The sequence below is a fragment of the Megalobrama amblycephala genome, linkage group LG17, assembly GCF_018812025.1.
Source record: "Megalobrama amblycephala isolate DHTTF-2021 linkage group LG17, ASM1881202v1, whole genome shotgun sequence".
Lineage (NCBI taxonomy): Eukaryota > Metazoa > Chordata > Actinopteri > Cypriniformes > Xenocyprididae > Megalobrama > Megalobrama amblycephala.
In genome coordinates this window covers 25,807,287-25,827,085 of record NC_063060.1, presented here as the reverse complement: position 1 = coordinate 25,827,085, position 19,799 = coordinate 25,807,287, and the positions used below count along the sequence as shown (strand labels likewise).

Here is a 19,799-nt window from a genome sequence, read left to right as displayed (position 1 = left end):
TAGAGGCTACATTTTGCATGCAGAAGCTGGGTTCTATTTTAATCATAGTACTTTTTTTTAACCTTGATACCCCCTCCCCCCTTTGAGATGAGGGTATGATATGTGGGACCACTCTTGCTGAATCAATGAAGTGCTAGCAAACACTGAAGGCCACCCTCTAGGGCCTGATAATATGGTAGCAGTTCAAGGGCAGAAGCTTATTCACTCACCCACTCTCGAAACAAAGCTCTTGCCTGCCCTCTCTAAAAGAGGAATGATATGTATTAACAATGAAAGACATCTGAAATATTCATCCTGCAGAAGATGCAAATACAGAGGCTTTATGCTCAGATGACATGATTCATTGTCAAGTCAAGGACTGGAGGGATGGTTAACGCAAAGTACATGCACCCTATGAACCTGGAGCGAATGAAAAAAATCATTGCACGTTTCTGCCTAATTATACATTTATTTGCACAGTTTTTAGAGTAACTATTTTAGAACACATACAGAAACTCTTGCAAAATATGTAAAGGAACGCAATGTTTGGATTTTTTTTGGGATATTTTGGATTGGTATCAGGGATGCACTGATACCAATTCTAGCTGTTACCAATAAACGAATAAATATTTTCATATTATGGTCGATAATCAATAACTCACAGATATTTTGCCTAAATAATTGAAAAATAAAGCTGCAAAATGCTGCAATTAAATTACGGCATCACAAAATTATAATGTACAGTATGAACATGGACATTCATTTATGCTAAAGATTATATTTAAAAGTCTCATTAAATTGATTTTTTAAATTTGAACTTTGAATGTTAGATGACAACAAAGATAATCTAAATGTAAAAATAGGAGAAATTAGCTGCACAAGTTAATATCCAACATTAAATTATCGTTATTGGCTCATTGTGACGAGCAGGGCGGGCGAGAGCCGTGAGGGAACGGCGCGAGGCCGGTGACGCGAGTGATAATGAGCGTCACCTGCGAGGCGTGCCGGCCTCGAGTCTCTCACGGAGGAGCTCCGGAGGCATAAAAGGAGGAGCGACATCAGTGAAGGACGAGAGAGGACCAGGCCTGGACTTTACGTTATGTTTTATTATGTTTGTGTAGCCGGCAGACGTCCGCGAGGGTCTGCCGGCATTACTTTCGTTTTGTTTGTTTATTTTGAGATTAAAGTTTTGTTCAATGTTCGCCGGTTCCCGCCTCCTTCTTCCCATATCTACTAACCTCGTTACACTCATCATATCCATTAACCTACTCTATTCTGAATGGTCAGATGGCCCAGTCTGTTGTGATTGGTCTACCGTTTAATGCACGGGTTGGAAACGAAACAGGCATTACTATATATGTATTTCAGCTCCCCAAAGGCTGTATCAATTCAAGCACAAGTCCTCATCCTTTTGAAGTGCATGCAAAGGGTATTCGTAGTGCAGAAAACAGTGTCTTCTCAATGTCGACAACACAAACCAAACTCTTCCAGTCTCAGCTACAGCGTTTAAGGGTCAACGTAGACGTTGTTCATAGGCAGTCAATGAAGACCAAAGGCTGGCATTATGCCAATTTGTTACTTTGTTACCTAGGTATGTAACAGGAACAGAGATGGAATTACTGACAACTCGTTTCAGCAGTTCAGAATCGATTCTTTCTTTTGGGAGATATTAACTTTATTTGTTGTGCACTTTGATCTTTGCAGACCTTTTATATTCACAAACAGCTAAATTACACACTGCATGAAAGATAATATTCGAAAAAGTATAACAGGGGGAATCTTTAATATCTTTAATATTAAAGGTCCCGTTTTTCGTGGTTTTTTGAAGCTTTGATTGTGTTTATAGTGTGCAATATAACATGTGTTCATGTTTCGCGTGTAAAAAACACAGTATTTTTCACATAATTTACTTATCTGTATACCGCTGTTTCCACTGTCATAAAAACGGGCTGATGACTTCCTTGTTCTATGAAGTCCCTCCTTCAGAAATACGTAACGAGTTCTGATTGTGCCAGCGGTTTCTGTGTCGTGATTCGACAGCTCTGAGCGCACCCAGAGCCATAGAGAGAGCGCATCTTGCCCGGAAAAGTCACGCCTCTTACCATAACGTGGAGATGCACGCGCTCAGTGTTATTGTAAACATGTCTTTAATTTTACCCTATTAATTTGAGCCGGAATCAGACCCAGTGATTGGACTGCGGGATGAAAATAACAGCGTTTTGACGACATGGCGACAAACACACTCTACAAACGCAACTCTTGTGTATTCCTGTGGGTGGAGGTTAGTCAAAAAACTGTTTTAGTGACGTCATTAAAGAAGGAAGTAGAGGGATGTAGTCCAAACTGGCCGTTCGATGTAGGCGACTTCTGTTAAATAAAATATCTCGCTTGGCATTGAACTTTGAGCTTTAAAATTTTACAGATTTTATTTATACTCTAACAACAACATTACACACTAACTAAAGTTTGAAACATGGGATCACGAAGAACGGGACCTTTAAATCTGTCAAATACTGATATGGTACTGATATATCATCAACCCCTATAAAGGCTTTATTTCAGGACACTGTTTCATGAGTATCTTTCAAAGGAACAGATAAACCACCTCACACTGCATCTGAATCCCTATATATTTTGATGAAATGTTCCTTTTGCATCAAAATTCCTGAAGGTGCGGTCACATTGCCAAAATTTCATGAAAATTTGTGGGCGAAATATGTCCACTGTCCATTAAATACACATCACTACTCTCAATAGTGTAGTGATGCATGAAGCAAAGTCACGCAAAAGTCACTTTCAAACCAAGCAGATTTCTCTTGGTCAATGTGGCAAATTTGTGTGGCCAACAATGCTAAATGCATGTAGGGGAAATTTTCGCCCTCACTGGAAACTACAGATCATAAGAATTCTTATTGAAATAACTGGATTTCGAATGCAAAATTTTGCAGAGCAATAGAAATGTGAAAGCACCTTAAAGGCACAATTTTAATTAAAATATCCAAAAATCACTAGAACGATGTTTTATATTTTGTTGACTTGTGTGCTTACATTATCCCAAATGTTTCCAAAATGTTTAAATCCAAAGAAATAAGCAATTTTAACCAGGACACGGAGCGTGTCCATGCGTCGCCTATCAATGACATCATACCAGCGTTACCCTCAGTTTCCGGTTTTATTTTGTAGAAACCATGGAAACACCAAAACGCTTTAATATATTAGGTGTTTTATTAGACAGGTGAGCAACTGTTTGAATGGATACATTCATCGACAGAAATCTAATAATTGTTACATAGCTCAATACAGTAAGTCTTAGGGCACTATTTTAACGATCTAACGCAAAGTGTAAAGCGCACGGCGCAGGTGCACTCAGGGCGTGTCCAAATCCACTTTTGCTATTTTAACGACGGAAAAACGGTCCGTGCGCCGGGACCACTGCATGAAAAGAGCTGTATCCGGACAAATGTGGGATGGGAAATCCCTGCTAAACTTGAAGTTTCCCAAATGTATGAGGCAGACTGCTTGGAAAGGTAATATGCGAATGTAAACTCTGTAAAACTTCCAGAAACCTGATGTATGTGGATGTATACAGGAATCGGTGAAAGTTTCCTAGGAATTCTCCCAGCTAGCTGCGAGGAGAGGTGGCTGTGAGGTGTGAAGGGTTTTCATATGTTAATGACTAGCAGGAGGTGCTGGCTTTGTTTTCATAGCCAGGTCTGGGAGGGGGGTTAGCCATTGTGTGCCTATACTAGAGCAAACTTTTCAACCAAGCAGTCATGACTTATCTGCTAGAGGAACTGAGAACAACTTTTGCAGATGCAGACCCTGAGTGTATACAAGGTAATTTTAAAATGTTTGTTTAACTATTTTAATGTCCATAATTTTGGTCTCTTATATTTTGTCCATCTTATAATTTGAATAGTGTAGTTTCTGTCACTTATCTGAATTTTCTTTTATTCAGCATGTTGCAAGACATACTTTGAGACACTTTGGAGAAAGTACAATTTGTCTCAGCCAGGAAAGTCCCAGCTAAGAGATGCCATTAAAACAGGAGCTAAAAACCGACAAAGGAAAAGACGAGTAAGTCTAGAAATTCATCAAGTTGTCTTTAAAGGGATAGTTCACCCAAAATTTAAAATTCTGTTATTTACTCACTTTCGTGTTATTACAATTCCTGTATAAATGTTTTTCTTCTGATAACCACAAAAGAAGATATTTTTTAGGAATGTTTGAAATCAAACCGATCATGAGTAAATGGGGCTCATGATTGGTTTAATTATAAACATTCCTTCAAAAATCTTCTTTTGTGGTCATCAGAACAAAGACATTTATACAGGTTTGTAACAACATGAGAGTGAGTACATTATGACAGAATTTTCATTTTTGAGTGAACTATTCCTTTAAGTTTGATACATTTCTGGGTGTTTTTTTAGTGGTTAACACATTGTGTGTTTTGCAGTTGCTGGATTCCAGGTCCAAGGTTGTTCAAACAGATGCAGAGAGAGAGCTTTGGCAGACTGCAACGGTGGAGCTGATGTCTGATGAGGAGGATGCCATTGTTGATGGAAGGCCAGTGTGGATTGTGAGGTCTCCATTTCACAGGAACCCACAATTGTCAGAACTTTGTCAGCAGCTTGGAAGCAGACATGCGCTACACTCTTTTACATCATCAGCGTGTTAAGGCTAATGGAAATGGACATGATGGACCTTCATTTCTTGAACTTTAAACTGCACTGGCTTTGCAGTTTTAATAATTGCACCACAAATTGCACATTTGTTCACTTATTCTCTTCTGTTTTGTCTTATTCTTACTCTGTATACTTATTAGGTTAGATTTATTTAGCTTCATATTCTGCAACTTATTTTTTTTATATTCTTTGTGTTTGCTGTGTTTGGTTACATTTTAAATACTTTGCTGTGTGTACATATTAAGTTAAATTTATTTAGTTTTATATTCTGTAACTGTTATAATATTGCTTGTGTTTGCTGTGTTTGGTTAAATTTTATAAAAGTACTTTTTCCCCTGTACAGTTCCTATATAGTTTTCTTTATATATTTAATGCTTTAAGTGTTTGGTTTAATTTTAATTAAAAGAAATTCTAAATCCATTCTGTTTTCCATTTTGAGGGGGTTGGGTTGTATAGTGGGTGGGGTGGGGTGGTTAAGGTTTATTAACATAGCTGGCCAAAACCAATCAAGTCACTATGCTATGAGGGCTTGGGTTGGGCTAAATGAAAACCGTGACCAATCAAATACTAGTATCAGGAAATTGACAGGGTACTGTCCCAATAGTTTTCAGGGTTTGGGGTGGGTTTTTGTTTAAAACAACCAATCAAAGTTGAGAAAAAACACCAATAGGGACAGCAGAGGTGTGTCAAGGTGTGAAGTGCAAAGGGCTCTTGAGGTGTGAAAATGTCTCCTGACAAAATTCTTGAGTGGATTACTTGCCATGGCAACAAATGGCTGTACATACCACAGTAATATCCCTTCACCAGGATACATCCGAATTGGTATCATTACGGAAGTATCCTAACTTGGTGGAATTCGATGTATACACTCAGTGGAACTAGTAGATACGTCCGAAAATCAGTGGTGTATACAGGAGTTTCCTAGTACGGATACACCTCTTTTCATGCAGTGGGCGCATTTTTGAAATGGGTTGTCCCTATTTTCTTAATGAGTAATGGGCGTAACGTTCAATAAACCAATCAGAGTGTCATATCCCATTCCCTTTAAGAGCGAGATGCGCTCGCGCCATGGCAGAATTTGTTGGCGGAGAAGCTGAACGCTTTTCAAGCGAAGAAACCGATCTGCTCGTGCGCGAAGTTAAAGCGCGCGAGCAGATCGTCTACGGGACAAGCAGGAATCCACCAAAGCTTCCCGAGGTGAAGAAGGCGTGGGATGAATTAGCAGTGATTGTGTCCTCGTCTTCTGGCATCAGATGTTTTGCTGAAATTACCTGTTAAGTGGCCAGTCAATCTTTCAGTCGTCTGCGTTGGATGTAGGCTTTCAAATAGCTCCGCGCGATGAGTCAGTTAATATATATATGTGTGTGTATTGGCACGATTGTTCAATTAATTAGCCAATTTCGTTTATCATTATAAGTAGTAATAGGCTGAATTGAAAATAGGTAGCCTAATTCTAATACACGCAATGACTATTCATCATTACATTTTTATATTTATGTAGCCTACACAATAATATTCTTTTACACTGTAATCCTTTTGTTTTTAATATTTGGCATGTTTGTGTGATGCGCATCCCTGTGTGTAATAAGCAAAGTCAACGCGCACTGTGGACGCGCCCAGAGGCGCAGTTTCTACCAACGCGCTCTAACAAAAAAATATTGCGCCATTGACTTTAGACTTTAGACCAGGTTTGAGTTGGTCTATGGCGCAGTCTATTTTCAGCTCCTTATAATAGTAATGCGCCAGCAATTGCGCAAGGCATGAACACACCTCTTTTTTTAGACCAGCACGCCCATGGGCGCACTAACTGGCGCAAATGCATTTACTAATTAAAGGACGTGGCGATGAATGGGAAAACATGAACGGCGCCGGACGCAAACTAGCAAACACACTTGCGCTGCGCCTTGCGTCGCATTGCGCCGGGTGTATTATAGGGCCCTTAGTGTTTAAATCTTGTTTTCTTGATTTACTGTGAGTACCATGTTTTACCCTGCCTAATATCGATCTAGCTTACTGCAGTGTGCAACAAAAGTCTCATAGTAGCCACCGAGCAAACGCACAGAGTTGCATTCTAACAACTTTCAACACACAAATGTATTTAATACAATAAAACAGTGCTGCTTTTCCCCACATTAGGGATGGGCAATATATCGCATGCGATTCTCACGCGCATTTCGTCAGTAAAGCCGGTTCCCTGATTACCGCTAAATCGCCATCACCTGCTTTCAAATGGAGCGCCATTTAACAGACAGAGCCGTAGTTCACTGATAAGCCACGCAATATCACGTTCATATCGCAGATGAATAGCCTTCGATAATGAACGCGATATTTGCGTGGCTTATCAGTGAACTACGGCTCTGTCTGTTAAATGGCGCTCCATTTGAAAGCAGGTGATGGCGATTTAGCGGTAATCAGGGAACCGGCTTTACTGACGAAATGCGCGTGAGAATCGCATGCGATATATCGCCCAGCCCTACCCCACATAGGTGGAAGCGCAAGTCTGTGGCATAATAAAAGTTCCACTGCTCTTGAGGCTTGTGTCGCGCTCGTCTCTCATTAGCAATTACTCCAGTGGCCTTTTTTCTGCTCGCACAGCACTTGGCCCTGCTCTGCTTCATACAACAGTAATGTTAATAATCTCATCCATTAACATGATTCCCATCCCGATACTTTTCCACCGGCTGTGAGGTGAAGACAACATCTCCCAAGAATTTGCGCTCAATCTCAGCGTCATCAAGCTACGCCTTTGTTTTGAATAAGCGGCGAAAATCTACAAAGTGTGCCTACGTGGGATAGCGCAAAAAAAGGAATTCTCGAAGGACTGGATGGAATCATATATTAAACCTTTAGCATTTGTTGCCATGACAACCCAAGGAATCTCTATATAGGCTACAGTAGTTTGTTGACTTTGTTTAGGGGATGTGCTCTATGCATCATCACACGTGTAAATCCCTGGTCTTATTTCCAGCAGCTGGGAAGAATGGCCCAGTTTAGAAAAGCACTGTACCACAGTGGCGAGGAAGCTGACAGGTTGGATTATCTCCTTCTGACAGGCCAGGAATGCAACTGTCTGACTATGGCTACTGCAAGATAAGACCTGGCTGACAAAAACGAAGAAACATTTGTTTGCTTTCCTTTCTTTTATCTTCAGTAACAGAAGCCCAGCGTTGGTTAGTGATTGTATCTGCCAAAGAACGATTATGTTTTCATTCTTGCTTCAAGAGGACAGCGTTAAGGTGATGTTTTGATTTTAAAACTATCAAAATATACAACAGGATGACCTTAGCAATGAAACATGAAAAGGAAAAAAAACAGTGTTACTAAACACCACAACACCACCAAAGATATTTTCAACCCTTGTTACTCATCCGGGGCAATTCTAGGATTTCACACATACAGTCAAACCAAAATTTATTCAGATACCTTGAACATTTAATTCATTAATACAGTTTATTTTGTATAGTTTAAAAAAATGGTAATAAAATATGACAAAATCTCAGAATTAAACTGTGTTAGAAACAATTAATCTTAATTATGTCAGATAACACTTAAGCAAAACATGGTCAGGTCAAAGTTTCTGAATAATATTTGGTTCCAAATTTGTATCAGTTTTACTGGTAGTCCACTGTATGAAGAATTTTTGAGTATAATATGTCACATTTTGCTATCCTCACTTACATGAATTATAGTGTCCTGCACCCACTAGTAAAAATATATCTAAAATGTCTGAATAATTTAAGTTTTGACTGAATGATTTGATGTTTCTCACAAGAGATTGAGAGTCTGAATCAATCTTCCTCAACTGGTAAAAGGTTATATATCGAAATGGCATCTGTAGATCAGTAGATTAGTAATAGTGACATATTTGGTCCCATTTTATTTTGTGATGATGAGAAGACCATATTATACCTGCCTATCTATTATGTGCACTAATGTTCAAAAGTTTGGACTTAGTAATTTTTTTTTTTTAATATATATATAAATAATGTTTTTATACAGCAAGGATGCATTAAATGGATCAAAAGCGACAGTAAAGTTATTTTTAATGTTACAAAAGATTTCTATTTCAAATGATTGCTGTTCTATTGAACTTAATATTCACAATTTCCAAAAAATATTAAGCAGCAAAACTGTTTTCAGCATTGATAATAATAAGAAATGTTTTTTGAGCTGCAAATCATCATATTAGAACGATTTCTGAAGGATCATGTGACACTGAAGTCTGGAGTAATGATGCTGAAAATTCAGCTTTACCATCACAGGAATAAATTACATTTTAAAATATATTCAAATAGAAAAGAGTTATTTTTATTTTTAATAATATTTCACAATATTACTGTATTTTGATCAAATAAATGCAGCCTTGGTGAGAATAAGAGACTGTCTTTCAAAAATATTAAAATCATTTGCAACCCCAAACTTTTGAACGGTAGTATATTTCTCTTTAAAGTTATATTCTTCTATATCATCCTCATGCAGTGAACACTACTCTTATTCATAAGCTTTTCAAAAGACTACAATTACAAAAGAGACCAAACATTGCTAATGGGAACAGACATTCAATTAATTTCATTTCATGAACAGAATCAATCCTCAGAGAAAAAAATAATAATAACCTTAGAGGCTTACATTTCAAACATCGGTTTCTCTAACTCCTGACCATGAAGAGGTAATTGACTCCCATTTAAGATTTCTCAGCTTTGGCTATATGGCTTTTCACAGAGGTGTGGACATCACATCACTTAGCGATGGCACATCATCAAATTTTTATCCTCTGGTCCCAAATTTGCCATGCTGAATTATTCATGGACTTTACTGCGGTGCAACTAAAAATAGACACTTCTTGTTTTACCTTTGCGTAAAGGCTTTAACACTACATACTGTAGTAAAGATAATGATGAGAGTATTTCCTGAGATTCCCGGCAGTCTCTTTGACAATGATCTTTCTGTGGATGGGTTACACACCAATTATCAGCGCACCTGTCACAATTCCCAGAAAACAGAATGAACAGAATTCGAGGCCCTCAGAGTCACATCGCATCTGTTTATTTAATAGCGTTAACGGATAGGTTTAATTTTCAAGCTCCCATCTGCAGTGCTGCTGTTTGTGATCAAATAAATCTAATCCTGCGGAAAAGTTACAAGAACATCTCATTGTCTGCTCAGACAGCTTTAACTATGAGGTTTAGTTACTCACTATTAGCTCGTGTCATACCTGCTCACCAATTTAACTCTGAATATGCAGCCTTTTAATAATTTATTCATAATCAGTTACATCAATTTTTTTGAGTTATGATGTTCCCAATTTTAAGTAAGCAGAACTATCAAGTTTTGATTTTGTAGTATTCATGCATGTTAATTGCTCCTAACTTTAAGTACTGAGTTAGCTTACTCATACCATTTTATTGTTCTTAACTTGAAATATTTGAGAACACTAATTTATACATTTAACTTAAATGATCAGGTTAACTCAATGTAAATATTTTGCCAGCTATATCAAATTAATTCAGAAAATGCCAATTTGTTAATTTGCTAACATGTTAACAATAGCATGGTATAGCACTTTTTGAATGAGTACAGCAACTTAAAACATGTAATTTACCTGCTCTCAAACCAAGCAGCATGCGCCACTTGTCACCATGATGATAACTCTCCAAAAATCAACATTAACACAAACTCTTCTAAATTAGCATAACAAAACATTAATCACTACTAAATCTCCCTCACCATTATCTTGCACAACACTTATTTTTAGCATTTACTCACCCTTTCGAGTGCCATGGGCAAAGCATGCTGGGAAACAGAAATCCCAGCCCAATTTCACTTAAACTTAAGTTAGTCTAAATTAAAAGAAATGAGTTCATAAAACTCAAAACAATGAAACAGTTCAGTTTACTTGAAATATGTCAGTGCTGTGAACACAAAAGAAAAAGAAAGTTCTAAATACTCATAACAGTTAATTTAACTAAACTAATTTGTTTAATTTAAGTTTGTCCAACTCAAACCGATTAATTATTTTGAGCGGTATTCAGTGAATATGTGACACTCTTAACTAAAACAGAAAACTTCTTATGCTTTTTGGCCATTCATTTACATGACAACGGCATTTTGGGGGCCTGAAAATGCACACTTTTGAAAACGGGTTTCAGAGTGCACAATACTGTTATTGTCTCCGTGTAAACTACAAAAACTCGAATTTCTGAAAATGGTAACGTCATGCCCATGCATATTACGTGTTCAATATATAGATGCGAAGTGTTTCTTTACAAGGACATTGCCAACTACTGGCCTGCCATGCATAATACAGCACTTTTAGTCATTTTCATGGATCCGTGTGAACAGGGATAGTTTTGACAATGTTGTCATCTGAACGCAAAAAAAAAAAAAAAACCACAAAGAAAAAAAAATGTTTCTGTTTTTAGTACATCAATGTCGTGTAAACGTACCCTTCGAAGAAAAGCTTCTTTATAGAACATCTTAAAGGGTTCTGACCAGAGCTTCATAGAACTTTTTAGGGGTTCCCATCATGGGATCATTTTATTGATTTAGTGTTAATTAATGAATTTAATTCATTTTGAATTTTAATTAAATTCATGAATGAAACATCTTGTAAACATACTTTACCACTAGACAACATTGAAATAACTCATTAAACATAAAAGTGTTATACAATAATTTAAGACATCCCTCCTATATAGAAGTTTCTTGGCATAAAGGATTCTTTACAACTGAGTCAAGAACCCTAGGGAACCACATTGAACCTTTTTTATGCTTTAAAATGCTTTGATGTAACTTTCATTTGAGTACTGTTTTTTTTTTTTTTTTAATGAGAAACTGAAAGCTTTTCTGTGGTTAGCCTGCAATAAATAAATAAATAAATAAATAAAAACAAAAAATTGAGCATGCAAATGCAGCAGGTTTGGAACCTTTTCTAAAGGTTTTCTCCCAACCTGCATATTTATTCCTCATAAATATTATATAAGGGTCAGCTAGTTCCTTATGCCATTTAAGAATTCACAACAGCTATGAAAAATATATTACAAAATATCCTGAAAAATATCAGTTTTGTGCTTTCAAAAAACATTTACATGGACCTATCAAAGCCATGTACGCAAGCGCGCTTAGATTAGATGTCTAATCTGTCTGGTTTCTGGATCAAGCACCAATTTAATTACATCTCCCTGTGACACATGAGTAATGGTGTCAAATCGAAGTGATTTAGTAGCAAGCGAGGCTAAACAACAATAAGTATAGAGAGCATTACCATGGTTAATAGAAATATGAATGAGAATGTGTAGGTTATATTCCCAGCAATGAATGGACAATCAGTACAGCATTACAAATGATTTCACTGAGCAAAATAACCACGGTCACAGATGTGCAGCCACATAAAACACGATTAAACCAAACAAAAACAGGCCCTGAATCTTTGAATTCTCATGATGCTGTAAGACGTGTATTTGAGGAGTGTATTTAGCTTGCCTACCAAAATTATGCACACATTTTGGAGCTATGTGTTACTGCCTAAACATTAAGCAGTTATGCTACATATCTTAAAGGTATCTGCAGTTTTCAACCAAAAGTAATATGTCCCTGGATCAACATCATTGTTGATCCTGGAACAACATTCCAATCAACCAATCAGATTTGAGAGAAAAGTTTAAAGTTTATGTCAAGTTTAGGCTTATAACCAGGGTTGTTCTACAACTGTGTTATTCACCTATCATTTCCCTCTGATTTTAGGGATAACTTATAGGTGGGGTTAGGTTTAGAGGTAGGGATATGGTTGTTCCAGGATCAACAACATATGTAGACCCAGGAACACATCCAACTTGACAAAATCAGGACGTGCTTACAATAGAATAGTCATTCAGTGGCAAAGTAGAATCTGAATTAAATCAATATGCAAAAGTAAATCAACAGTTTTGAAGAGGTTGTAATGTCTCTAGATTCAAATTCTGGCATCTTTTCTCCAACATAATCATCTCACACTATATTCATACTGTACTAGATTTGTGGGTAAAATTAGAAACAAACTTGCTACACTGTAAAAATGGAAAGATTTGAAGGCACCAATTTAGTTCCTCAGCTTGCATGATGGCAGAACCCTCTGAAAAACCATCTTGTCAGGGTACGTTAAATATATTGCAAACTCAACACAAGGTTCATAGTAGTACCTTAAGAGTACATATTACTACTCTAAGGTACTAATATGCTTCTTTTAGGGTAGATAAGATAAAAAAGGATAGTTCACCCAAAAATGAAAATTCTGTCATAATTTACTTACCCTCGGGTTGGACATAACCTGTATGAATTTCCTTCTTCTGCTGAACACAAAAGAAGATATTTTGAAGAATATGAGTAACCAAACAGTTGATTGGCCCCATTGACTTCCATAGAATGTAGAAAAAATACTATGGAAGTCAACGGACCCATTAACTGTTTGTTTACTGACATTCATCAAAATATCTTTTGTGTTCAGCAGAAGAAAGTTATTCATACAGTATTTTAACAACTTGAGGGTGAGTAAATGATGACAGAATTTTCATTTTTGGGTAAACTATCCCTTTAAGGGTACTGCCTTTTTTTGACAGTGAAAGAGCTTCAATATATATATATATATATATATATATATATATATGAAAAGGTGTCGTTCTCTAGAGCAGGGTTTCCCAAATGGGGGTTCACGTTGATGAAAAGCTAATATCCAATATGAACTTAAAATACATAAACAGGGCTGTACGATAGTCGCGACATAGCTTAGTGTGATTATCATATCAAAGGCTGATATTTAATAAATAACTATGTGCTGTGTGTTTCAAAACGAAGCACGGCTCTGTGTTCATGCAAGTAGTTTTGTGATTGGTGTGTTCAGCGTCTGAGAGTTTCTCAATAAGTTTACAGCATTTCAGATGTATTACAGCTCAATGATTCCATTTTTTTAAAGCTTGAAGAATTTAAGAAATATTGGTAATGTAACTTGTAGTGTAAAATAAAATTGGTACTATAATTATTATCAAATATTCATATTATTTTACAGTACAATTGTAATTTACATGAGTAATATATTCCCGTTTTCATTTTTGTAATTAGTTAAAACATTATAATTATTATTATTATTATTATTATTATTATTATTCAATTCAATGATTGCAAAAAATAAACACTTGCATTAAATATTTTATTTATTTACTTGAATGTTATGTGACCTTTAACCAACATCAGAGAATAGTGAACATGCAAGTGTGTCATTAAACTAATGAAATATTACCTTAAAATCTTAAGGGGTACTTCAAGTATATATTTTATGTTTAAGGTGTTTGGCTGACAAAAAAAAAAAAACTTTGGGAACCCCTGCTCTAGAGGGTTCTGCCAATGTCACAATCTGAGGAACCACAAGCCAAAGCAATGATTTTAATATTCATTGTGCATATTTCAAAAATATGAAAAAATACGACAGTAAGCATGAATACATAAATCTGAAGCTGCATGTTAGTTATCAGATGCTTGAACATTTAAAATGTTGGTACGCTTGCCTCTGCTGTCCAACAACACAAAAGCACAAAGCCGTATTGTATTGTTTTGTAAATTCATACGGATGGAAAGACAGTTTACAAAAACATAAGTCTTATGACACAGGCCTGGTTTCACTGACAGGGCTTAGATTAAGCCAGGATTAGGCCTTAGTCAATTAGGACATTTAAGCAGCTTTTATAAACATGCCTTTTAAAAAAAAACATTACTGGTGTGCATCTCTAGACAAAACAATGGCACTGACATATTCTAAGACATATCAGTGCAAGTTGCCTTCAGTTAAAACAACTCTCAAACATGCATTTTAGTCTGGGACTAGGCTTAAGCCTTGTCTGTGAAACCGGGGGTTAAATTTGTGAACTGTGCTTTTAATTCAGATATCTCACGAGCAAGAGGTTTCCGGTGATAGGCTGTGGTCTCCACTGTTCTTCAATGATTTGCTGAGAGCCAGCACAGCACATGATGCCCTTGGCAACACAAAGTTGCTGCCCCCTCTATTTCAGCAGGGTAAACAAACCGTTCTAATACATATAGGTACGTTAAAAAAATTAATCATACTTCTGATTATTCACACACACTAATTAAGCATATCACATATTATGCAGTTGTGGCTAACATTAATTAACCATGCAGTAATTCCCAAGGGCAATATTTTTTTCCATGTCTGGATGCAAATAGCCTTTCAAACTTTAATTCCCATGTAAGGTAGCTGGGAATGAACACTCCTGCAGCACACCTTCCATTGACGATTGATACAAGTTGTCCATGCGGATAAAAACTGACACCACACAATGAAGAATACATGTACTGTACATCAAGTACGCTATCAACAGCAACTTACCATAATACGCAGACGGGACTTGGGATTTTCTTGCCATCTTAGCGTGGACGTATGTTGCTGGGTTTGCAGGCGCAGGTTGGTTTGAAGAATACAGTGTCGCTCGCCAAATTCCAAGTTTAATAGATTCCCTCACGCGACTAACACGTCAGTGATGTTTACAGCGGAGCGTCATCAAACGTGCGGAGCGCGGGCACCGCACTACATACTGTCACTGTAGTGAGCCAGTGAGCTCGCTCCAGCATCAATGCCAGGGTTTTACTCCAATAAAAGTGTACAAAATGGATTTATCCAGTCTGGGACCGCACAAGCTGTCTGCAGGGCGATATTTACATGTCATAATTTGACTGAAATTTAATTTAGGAAAAAATTATAAAACAAAACAAAAACATTTAGTAATTTTGTGATGCTGCATGTACGCTATAGCCCAGTTCTGTTAATAAAGACTGCCTTTACTTGCATTGTTATCAGACACATTATAGACAGTGCTTGAATGCAAGTTTATTTGGCCAGTGTATTGGGATAAATGAAGCTGTCCGTGAATATCATGTTTTGGATGTCTCATACGCGTGACTTTAGCGCGGTCCAGTGGCAACAAGCTACACTGCATCAGGGGTTGGACAATGAAACTGAATATTGGATGTTAGGAAGTTTCACGCCTATATGCGCAGCCTGGTGGCCAGTCTTCACTGATTTTACATTTAAACTAAGGGCAGAGTGGGAAGGTTGAATTAGTTGAGCAATAGCACAGCTGTACATAAAATATTGCAATCCACACAACATAATGGGAAACATATCGGAGTTCAAAAGAGGACAAATTGTTGGCTTGTGTCTTGCTGGCTCATCTGTGATCAGAACAGTCTTTGTGGTGTATTGAGAGCTACGGTATCCAGGGTAATGTCGGCATACCACCAATTAGGATGAACCACATCCAACAGGAGTAGCCTACTGTCGACGCAAGAGGAAGCTGTTTGAAAGGGATGTCCTGGTACTAACCAGCTCATTGCAGAATTACACGCGCACCTCAACTTTACTGTTTCCACCAAAACTATTCGTCGGGAGCTTCATGGTCAGGCTGCTATAGGCAAACCTTTGGTCACTTGTGGTCTTGTGCCAATGCCAAATGTCAGTTTCATTGGTGCCAGCAGTGTAAATCTTGGGCTGTGGACAATGCAAAACATATAATGTTCACTTGTGAGTCCACCTTCACTGTCTTTCCCACATCCGTGGGAGTTACAGTGTGGAAAAGCCCCAAAAGAGGCTTACCACCCTGACTGTTGCGTGCCAGGAGTGAACCACTGTGGTGTATCAGTAAAGGTTTGGGCTGCAATATCATGGCATTCCCTACTGTGCTTGATGGGCGCGTCACTGCCAAAGAGTACCGAACCATTCTGGAGAACCATGTGCACCTAATGGTTCAAACATTGTACCCTGAAGGGGGTGGCGTGTATTCACATGATACTGCACCAATACACAGCACAGACTGCTCTGGAAAAGCAATGGCTCAAAATCCCTCTGGCCACTGAATGACTTGTAACTGTCATTCCCAAGATGAATTGATGTTGTGTTGGCCACAAAAGGAGGCCCTACTAGGCCTAAACCATACTAAAATATTATTGTGGTCCAAGTGTTTCAGATTCATTGTCCAACCAATGTATTTGTCTCCTTTCCTTCAAGAAGGATTCACAAATCTGCTTTTTTTTGCCATTTACTCCTAATTTACGTTGTCTCAATCGACCAAAAACGTAGGTTTTACAGAAAATAATAATTCACACGTAGCCCATGATTTAGCTGAAATCTGCATTTAAACGACCTTGAATTTAGCAAAGAGCTTTAAATTTAAACAAGATATAGTCCATATATTCCTGTTGCCAACCAACATAATTTTAAGCAATGCACAGACTCGACAAGACTATTTGAATATTTGCTCAAAGTAGTCATTATACTCATCTCCGGGTTTTTATTCCAACACACTAGTAAAAGAAACCCGACTCCGAGCAATCATGGAGCAAAAGCGAGAAAGAAAAGGAAAAACAATGAGCTCAATTTCAGAACCTGTAACGTCACTTGGCCAATCGAATTATCGTGTAGAATTTAATCTAGACTGTAAACATGAACACAATCCATTTGGGTCTTCTCAAACCAACACCTTCTGGGGAATCTCCTCACCCTTTTCAAGGTGCTTCAAATATCTTTTTGTGTACTTCGATATAACCTCCAAATTTACCCTTTACACTATAGCTTTCTAGAGATTCTCCAGCAGGTCCAATATTATTACATACTGTGCTTAGCGTAAATGAGTACACCCCCTTTGAAAAGTAACATTTTAAACAATCTCAATGAACACAAAAACATTTTCCAAAATGTTGACAAGACTAAGTTTAATATAACATCTGTTTAACTTATAACATGAAAGTAAGGTTAATAGTGTAACTTGGATTACACATTTTTCAGTTTTACTCAAATTAGGGTGATGCAAAAATGAGTACACCCCACAACAAAAACTACTACATCTAGTACTTTGTATGGCCTCCATGATTTTTAATGACAGCACCAAGTCTTCTAGGCATGGAATGAACAAGTTGGCGACATTTTGCAACATCCATCTTTTTCCATTCTTCAAGAATTACCTCTTTTAGAGACTGGATGCTGGATGGAGAGTGATGCTCAACTTGTCTCTTCAGAATTCCCCAGGTGTTCGATTGGGTTCAGATCAGGAGCCGCTGAATCACTTTCACTCTGTTCTTCTTCAGAAATCCAACAGTGGCCTTAGGTGTGCGTTTAGGATCATTGTCATGTTGGAAAAGTGCACGACGACCAAGGGCACGGAGTGATGGTAGCATCTTCTCTTTCAGTATAGAGCAGTACATCTGTGAATTCATGATGCCATCAATGAAATGCAGCTCCCCCTCATGCAGCCCCACATAAGGACAATGCCACCACCACATTTCACTGTAGGCACCATGCATTTTTCTTTGTATTCCTCACCTTTGCGACGCCATACAGTTTTGAAGCCATCAGTTTCAAAGACATTTATCGTGGTCTCATCATTCCAGAGTATAGAGTCCCAGTAGTCTTCATCTTTGTCAGCATGGGCCCTGGTAAACTCTAGGTGGGGTTTTTTGTGTCTGGGCTTTAGGAGAGGCTTCTTTGGTGGACGGCACCCATGCATGCTATTCCACTGCAGCGTACGCCGTATTGTGTCACGGGAAATAGTCACCCTAGTTTGGCTTTCTACTTCTTTAGATAACTGCAGTGAACTTGCATGCTGATTTTCTTCAACCCTTTTCATCAGAAGATGCTCCTGTCGAGGTGTTGACTTCTGTGGATAACCTGGACGCCTCTCTGAGATGGTTGCGGTTCCATCTTTTAAAAATGTTTGTACCACTTTTGCTACAGTATTCTGACTGATAAGTAAAGCTTTGCTGATCTTGTTGTAGCCTTCACCTTTCTGGTGTAAAGAAATTATTTTCATTCTCAGGTCTTGTGACATTTCTCTTCCATGTGGTGCCATTGCTGACAGCATGAAATGGGAAGGGGTTTTAACACCATTTTACAGTCAACTGTCTGCTGGACACCTGTGTAATGAATAATTAGACTCACCTGTGCTTGAATTCTTGTTAAATTAGACATTTGTAGTTTAAAATTTCGCTTTGCTCCAGAGACTTTCAGTGGGGTGTACTAATTTGAGTAAAACTGAAAATTGTGTTCACTAAGTTATACTATTAACTTTACTTTCATGTTATAAGTTAAACAGATGTTATATAAAACTGTCTTTTCAACATTTTGGAAATTGTTTTTGTGTTCATTGAGATATTGTTTAAAATGTTCCTTTTCAAAGGAGGTTTACTCATTTACGATATGAACGATTTAAGAATTTATCTACATTAGTATTTCTTTAAAATACATTCTGAGAGAAATAAGCCAAAACAAGTATAAAGCTGTGTGGTATGTCCTGTGTTGGACTGGTGCTGTGCTTTGAATATCTTTTCTATCTGATGAGCTGTGGAATGAGGTGCTGCGATGGCAAACAATAAATTGAAAATCCATTTCTTCCTCCCTGCAGGCCTCGTGTTCTGCTCTCTATCCAAAATCTCAAATGCAACCTTAGCAACCTATTCAAATCTCTGCTCTCATTTGTGTGAAAGGTCATAAAGAGCTAAACCTGAGACATGTCAATCACTTTAAGCAGCTGCTGAAGGGTGGTCTGTGCCTTAGACATGGCATTTTAAATTGGGTTGTCCGTTCCCGGTCTCACATTACAGCAGGATTGCAAATTGAAAGCTGCATAAAAATGCTACTATGTTTTCTCTATATGTAATGCTCAGGATGTAAAATGTGATTTAAAGGGTTAGTTCACCCAAAAAATTCTGTCATTTCCCTCTCTTCATTGCTCCGCCTCCAAAACTAACCCTCAAATCCTAACCACCCTGCTCTGAGTCGGTCTCGAACCCTGGCCCATCTGCTGCTGGCAATCAGGGCGAGTGTACTGACAATGATGGCAAACACCGCTTTGCGGTCATCAGTGTGCAGTGGTTTACATGCTGGCCACTGTTACACAAGCAATACGAGAGTTGGTGTTGGCGAGAGTTGGCGAAAAAATCATAGCAGTATAACAGGGGAGAGACAAATTTGTTGAATAAAGTCTTCTTTTTTTTTGGACACAAAAGTATTCTCATCGCCTCATAACATTAAGGTTGAACCACTGTAGTCACGTTGACATTTCGTAGCTCTCAATGGAGGATAAAAAAAAACCTCTCAGA

At 37.8% G+C, this 19,799-nt stretch overlaps 2 protein-coding genes across 3 annotated transcripts in view; one reads left to right on the top strand and one right to left on the bottom strand.

Moving 5' to 3' along the window:
• The window catches only part of slc44a5a (solute carrier family 44 member 5a), a 109,238-nt gene extending 94,006 nt beyond the window's left edge, over positions 1-15,232 (bottom strand). For both annotated transcript variants that reach the window (XM_048164387.1, XM_048164388.1), the window contains exon 1: positions 15,040-15,232. In XM_048164387.1, coding sequence (XP_048020344.1) covers positions 15,040-15,076 — 37 coding nt within the window. In that variant the 5' untranslated portion in view covers positions 15,077-15,232. The remainder of the gene's footprint in view (positions 1-15,039) is intronic.
• Positions 3,424-5,125, top strand: LOC125251395 (uncharacterized protein C14orf93 homolog). The gene is made up of 3 exons (XM_048164390.1): positions 3,424-3,816; positions 3,938-4,056; positions 4,436-5,125. The coding sequence occupies exons 1-3, from the start codon at positions 3,753-3,755 to the stop codon at positions 4,655-4,657; spliced, it is 405 nt and encodes a 134-aa protein (XP_048020347.1). The 5' UTR covers positions 3,424-3,752; the 3' UTR covers positions 4,658-5,125.
• Positions 15,233-19,799: the final 4,567 nt, after the last annotated feature.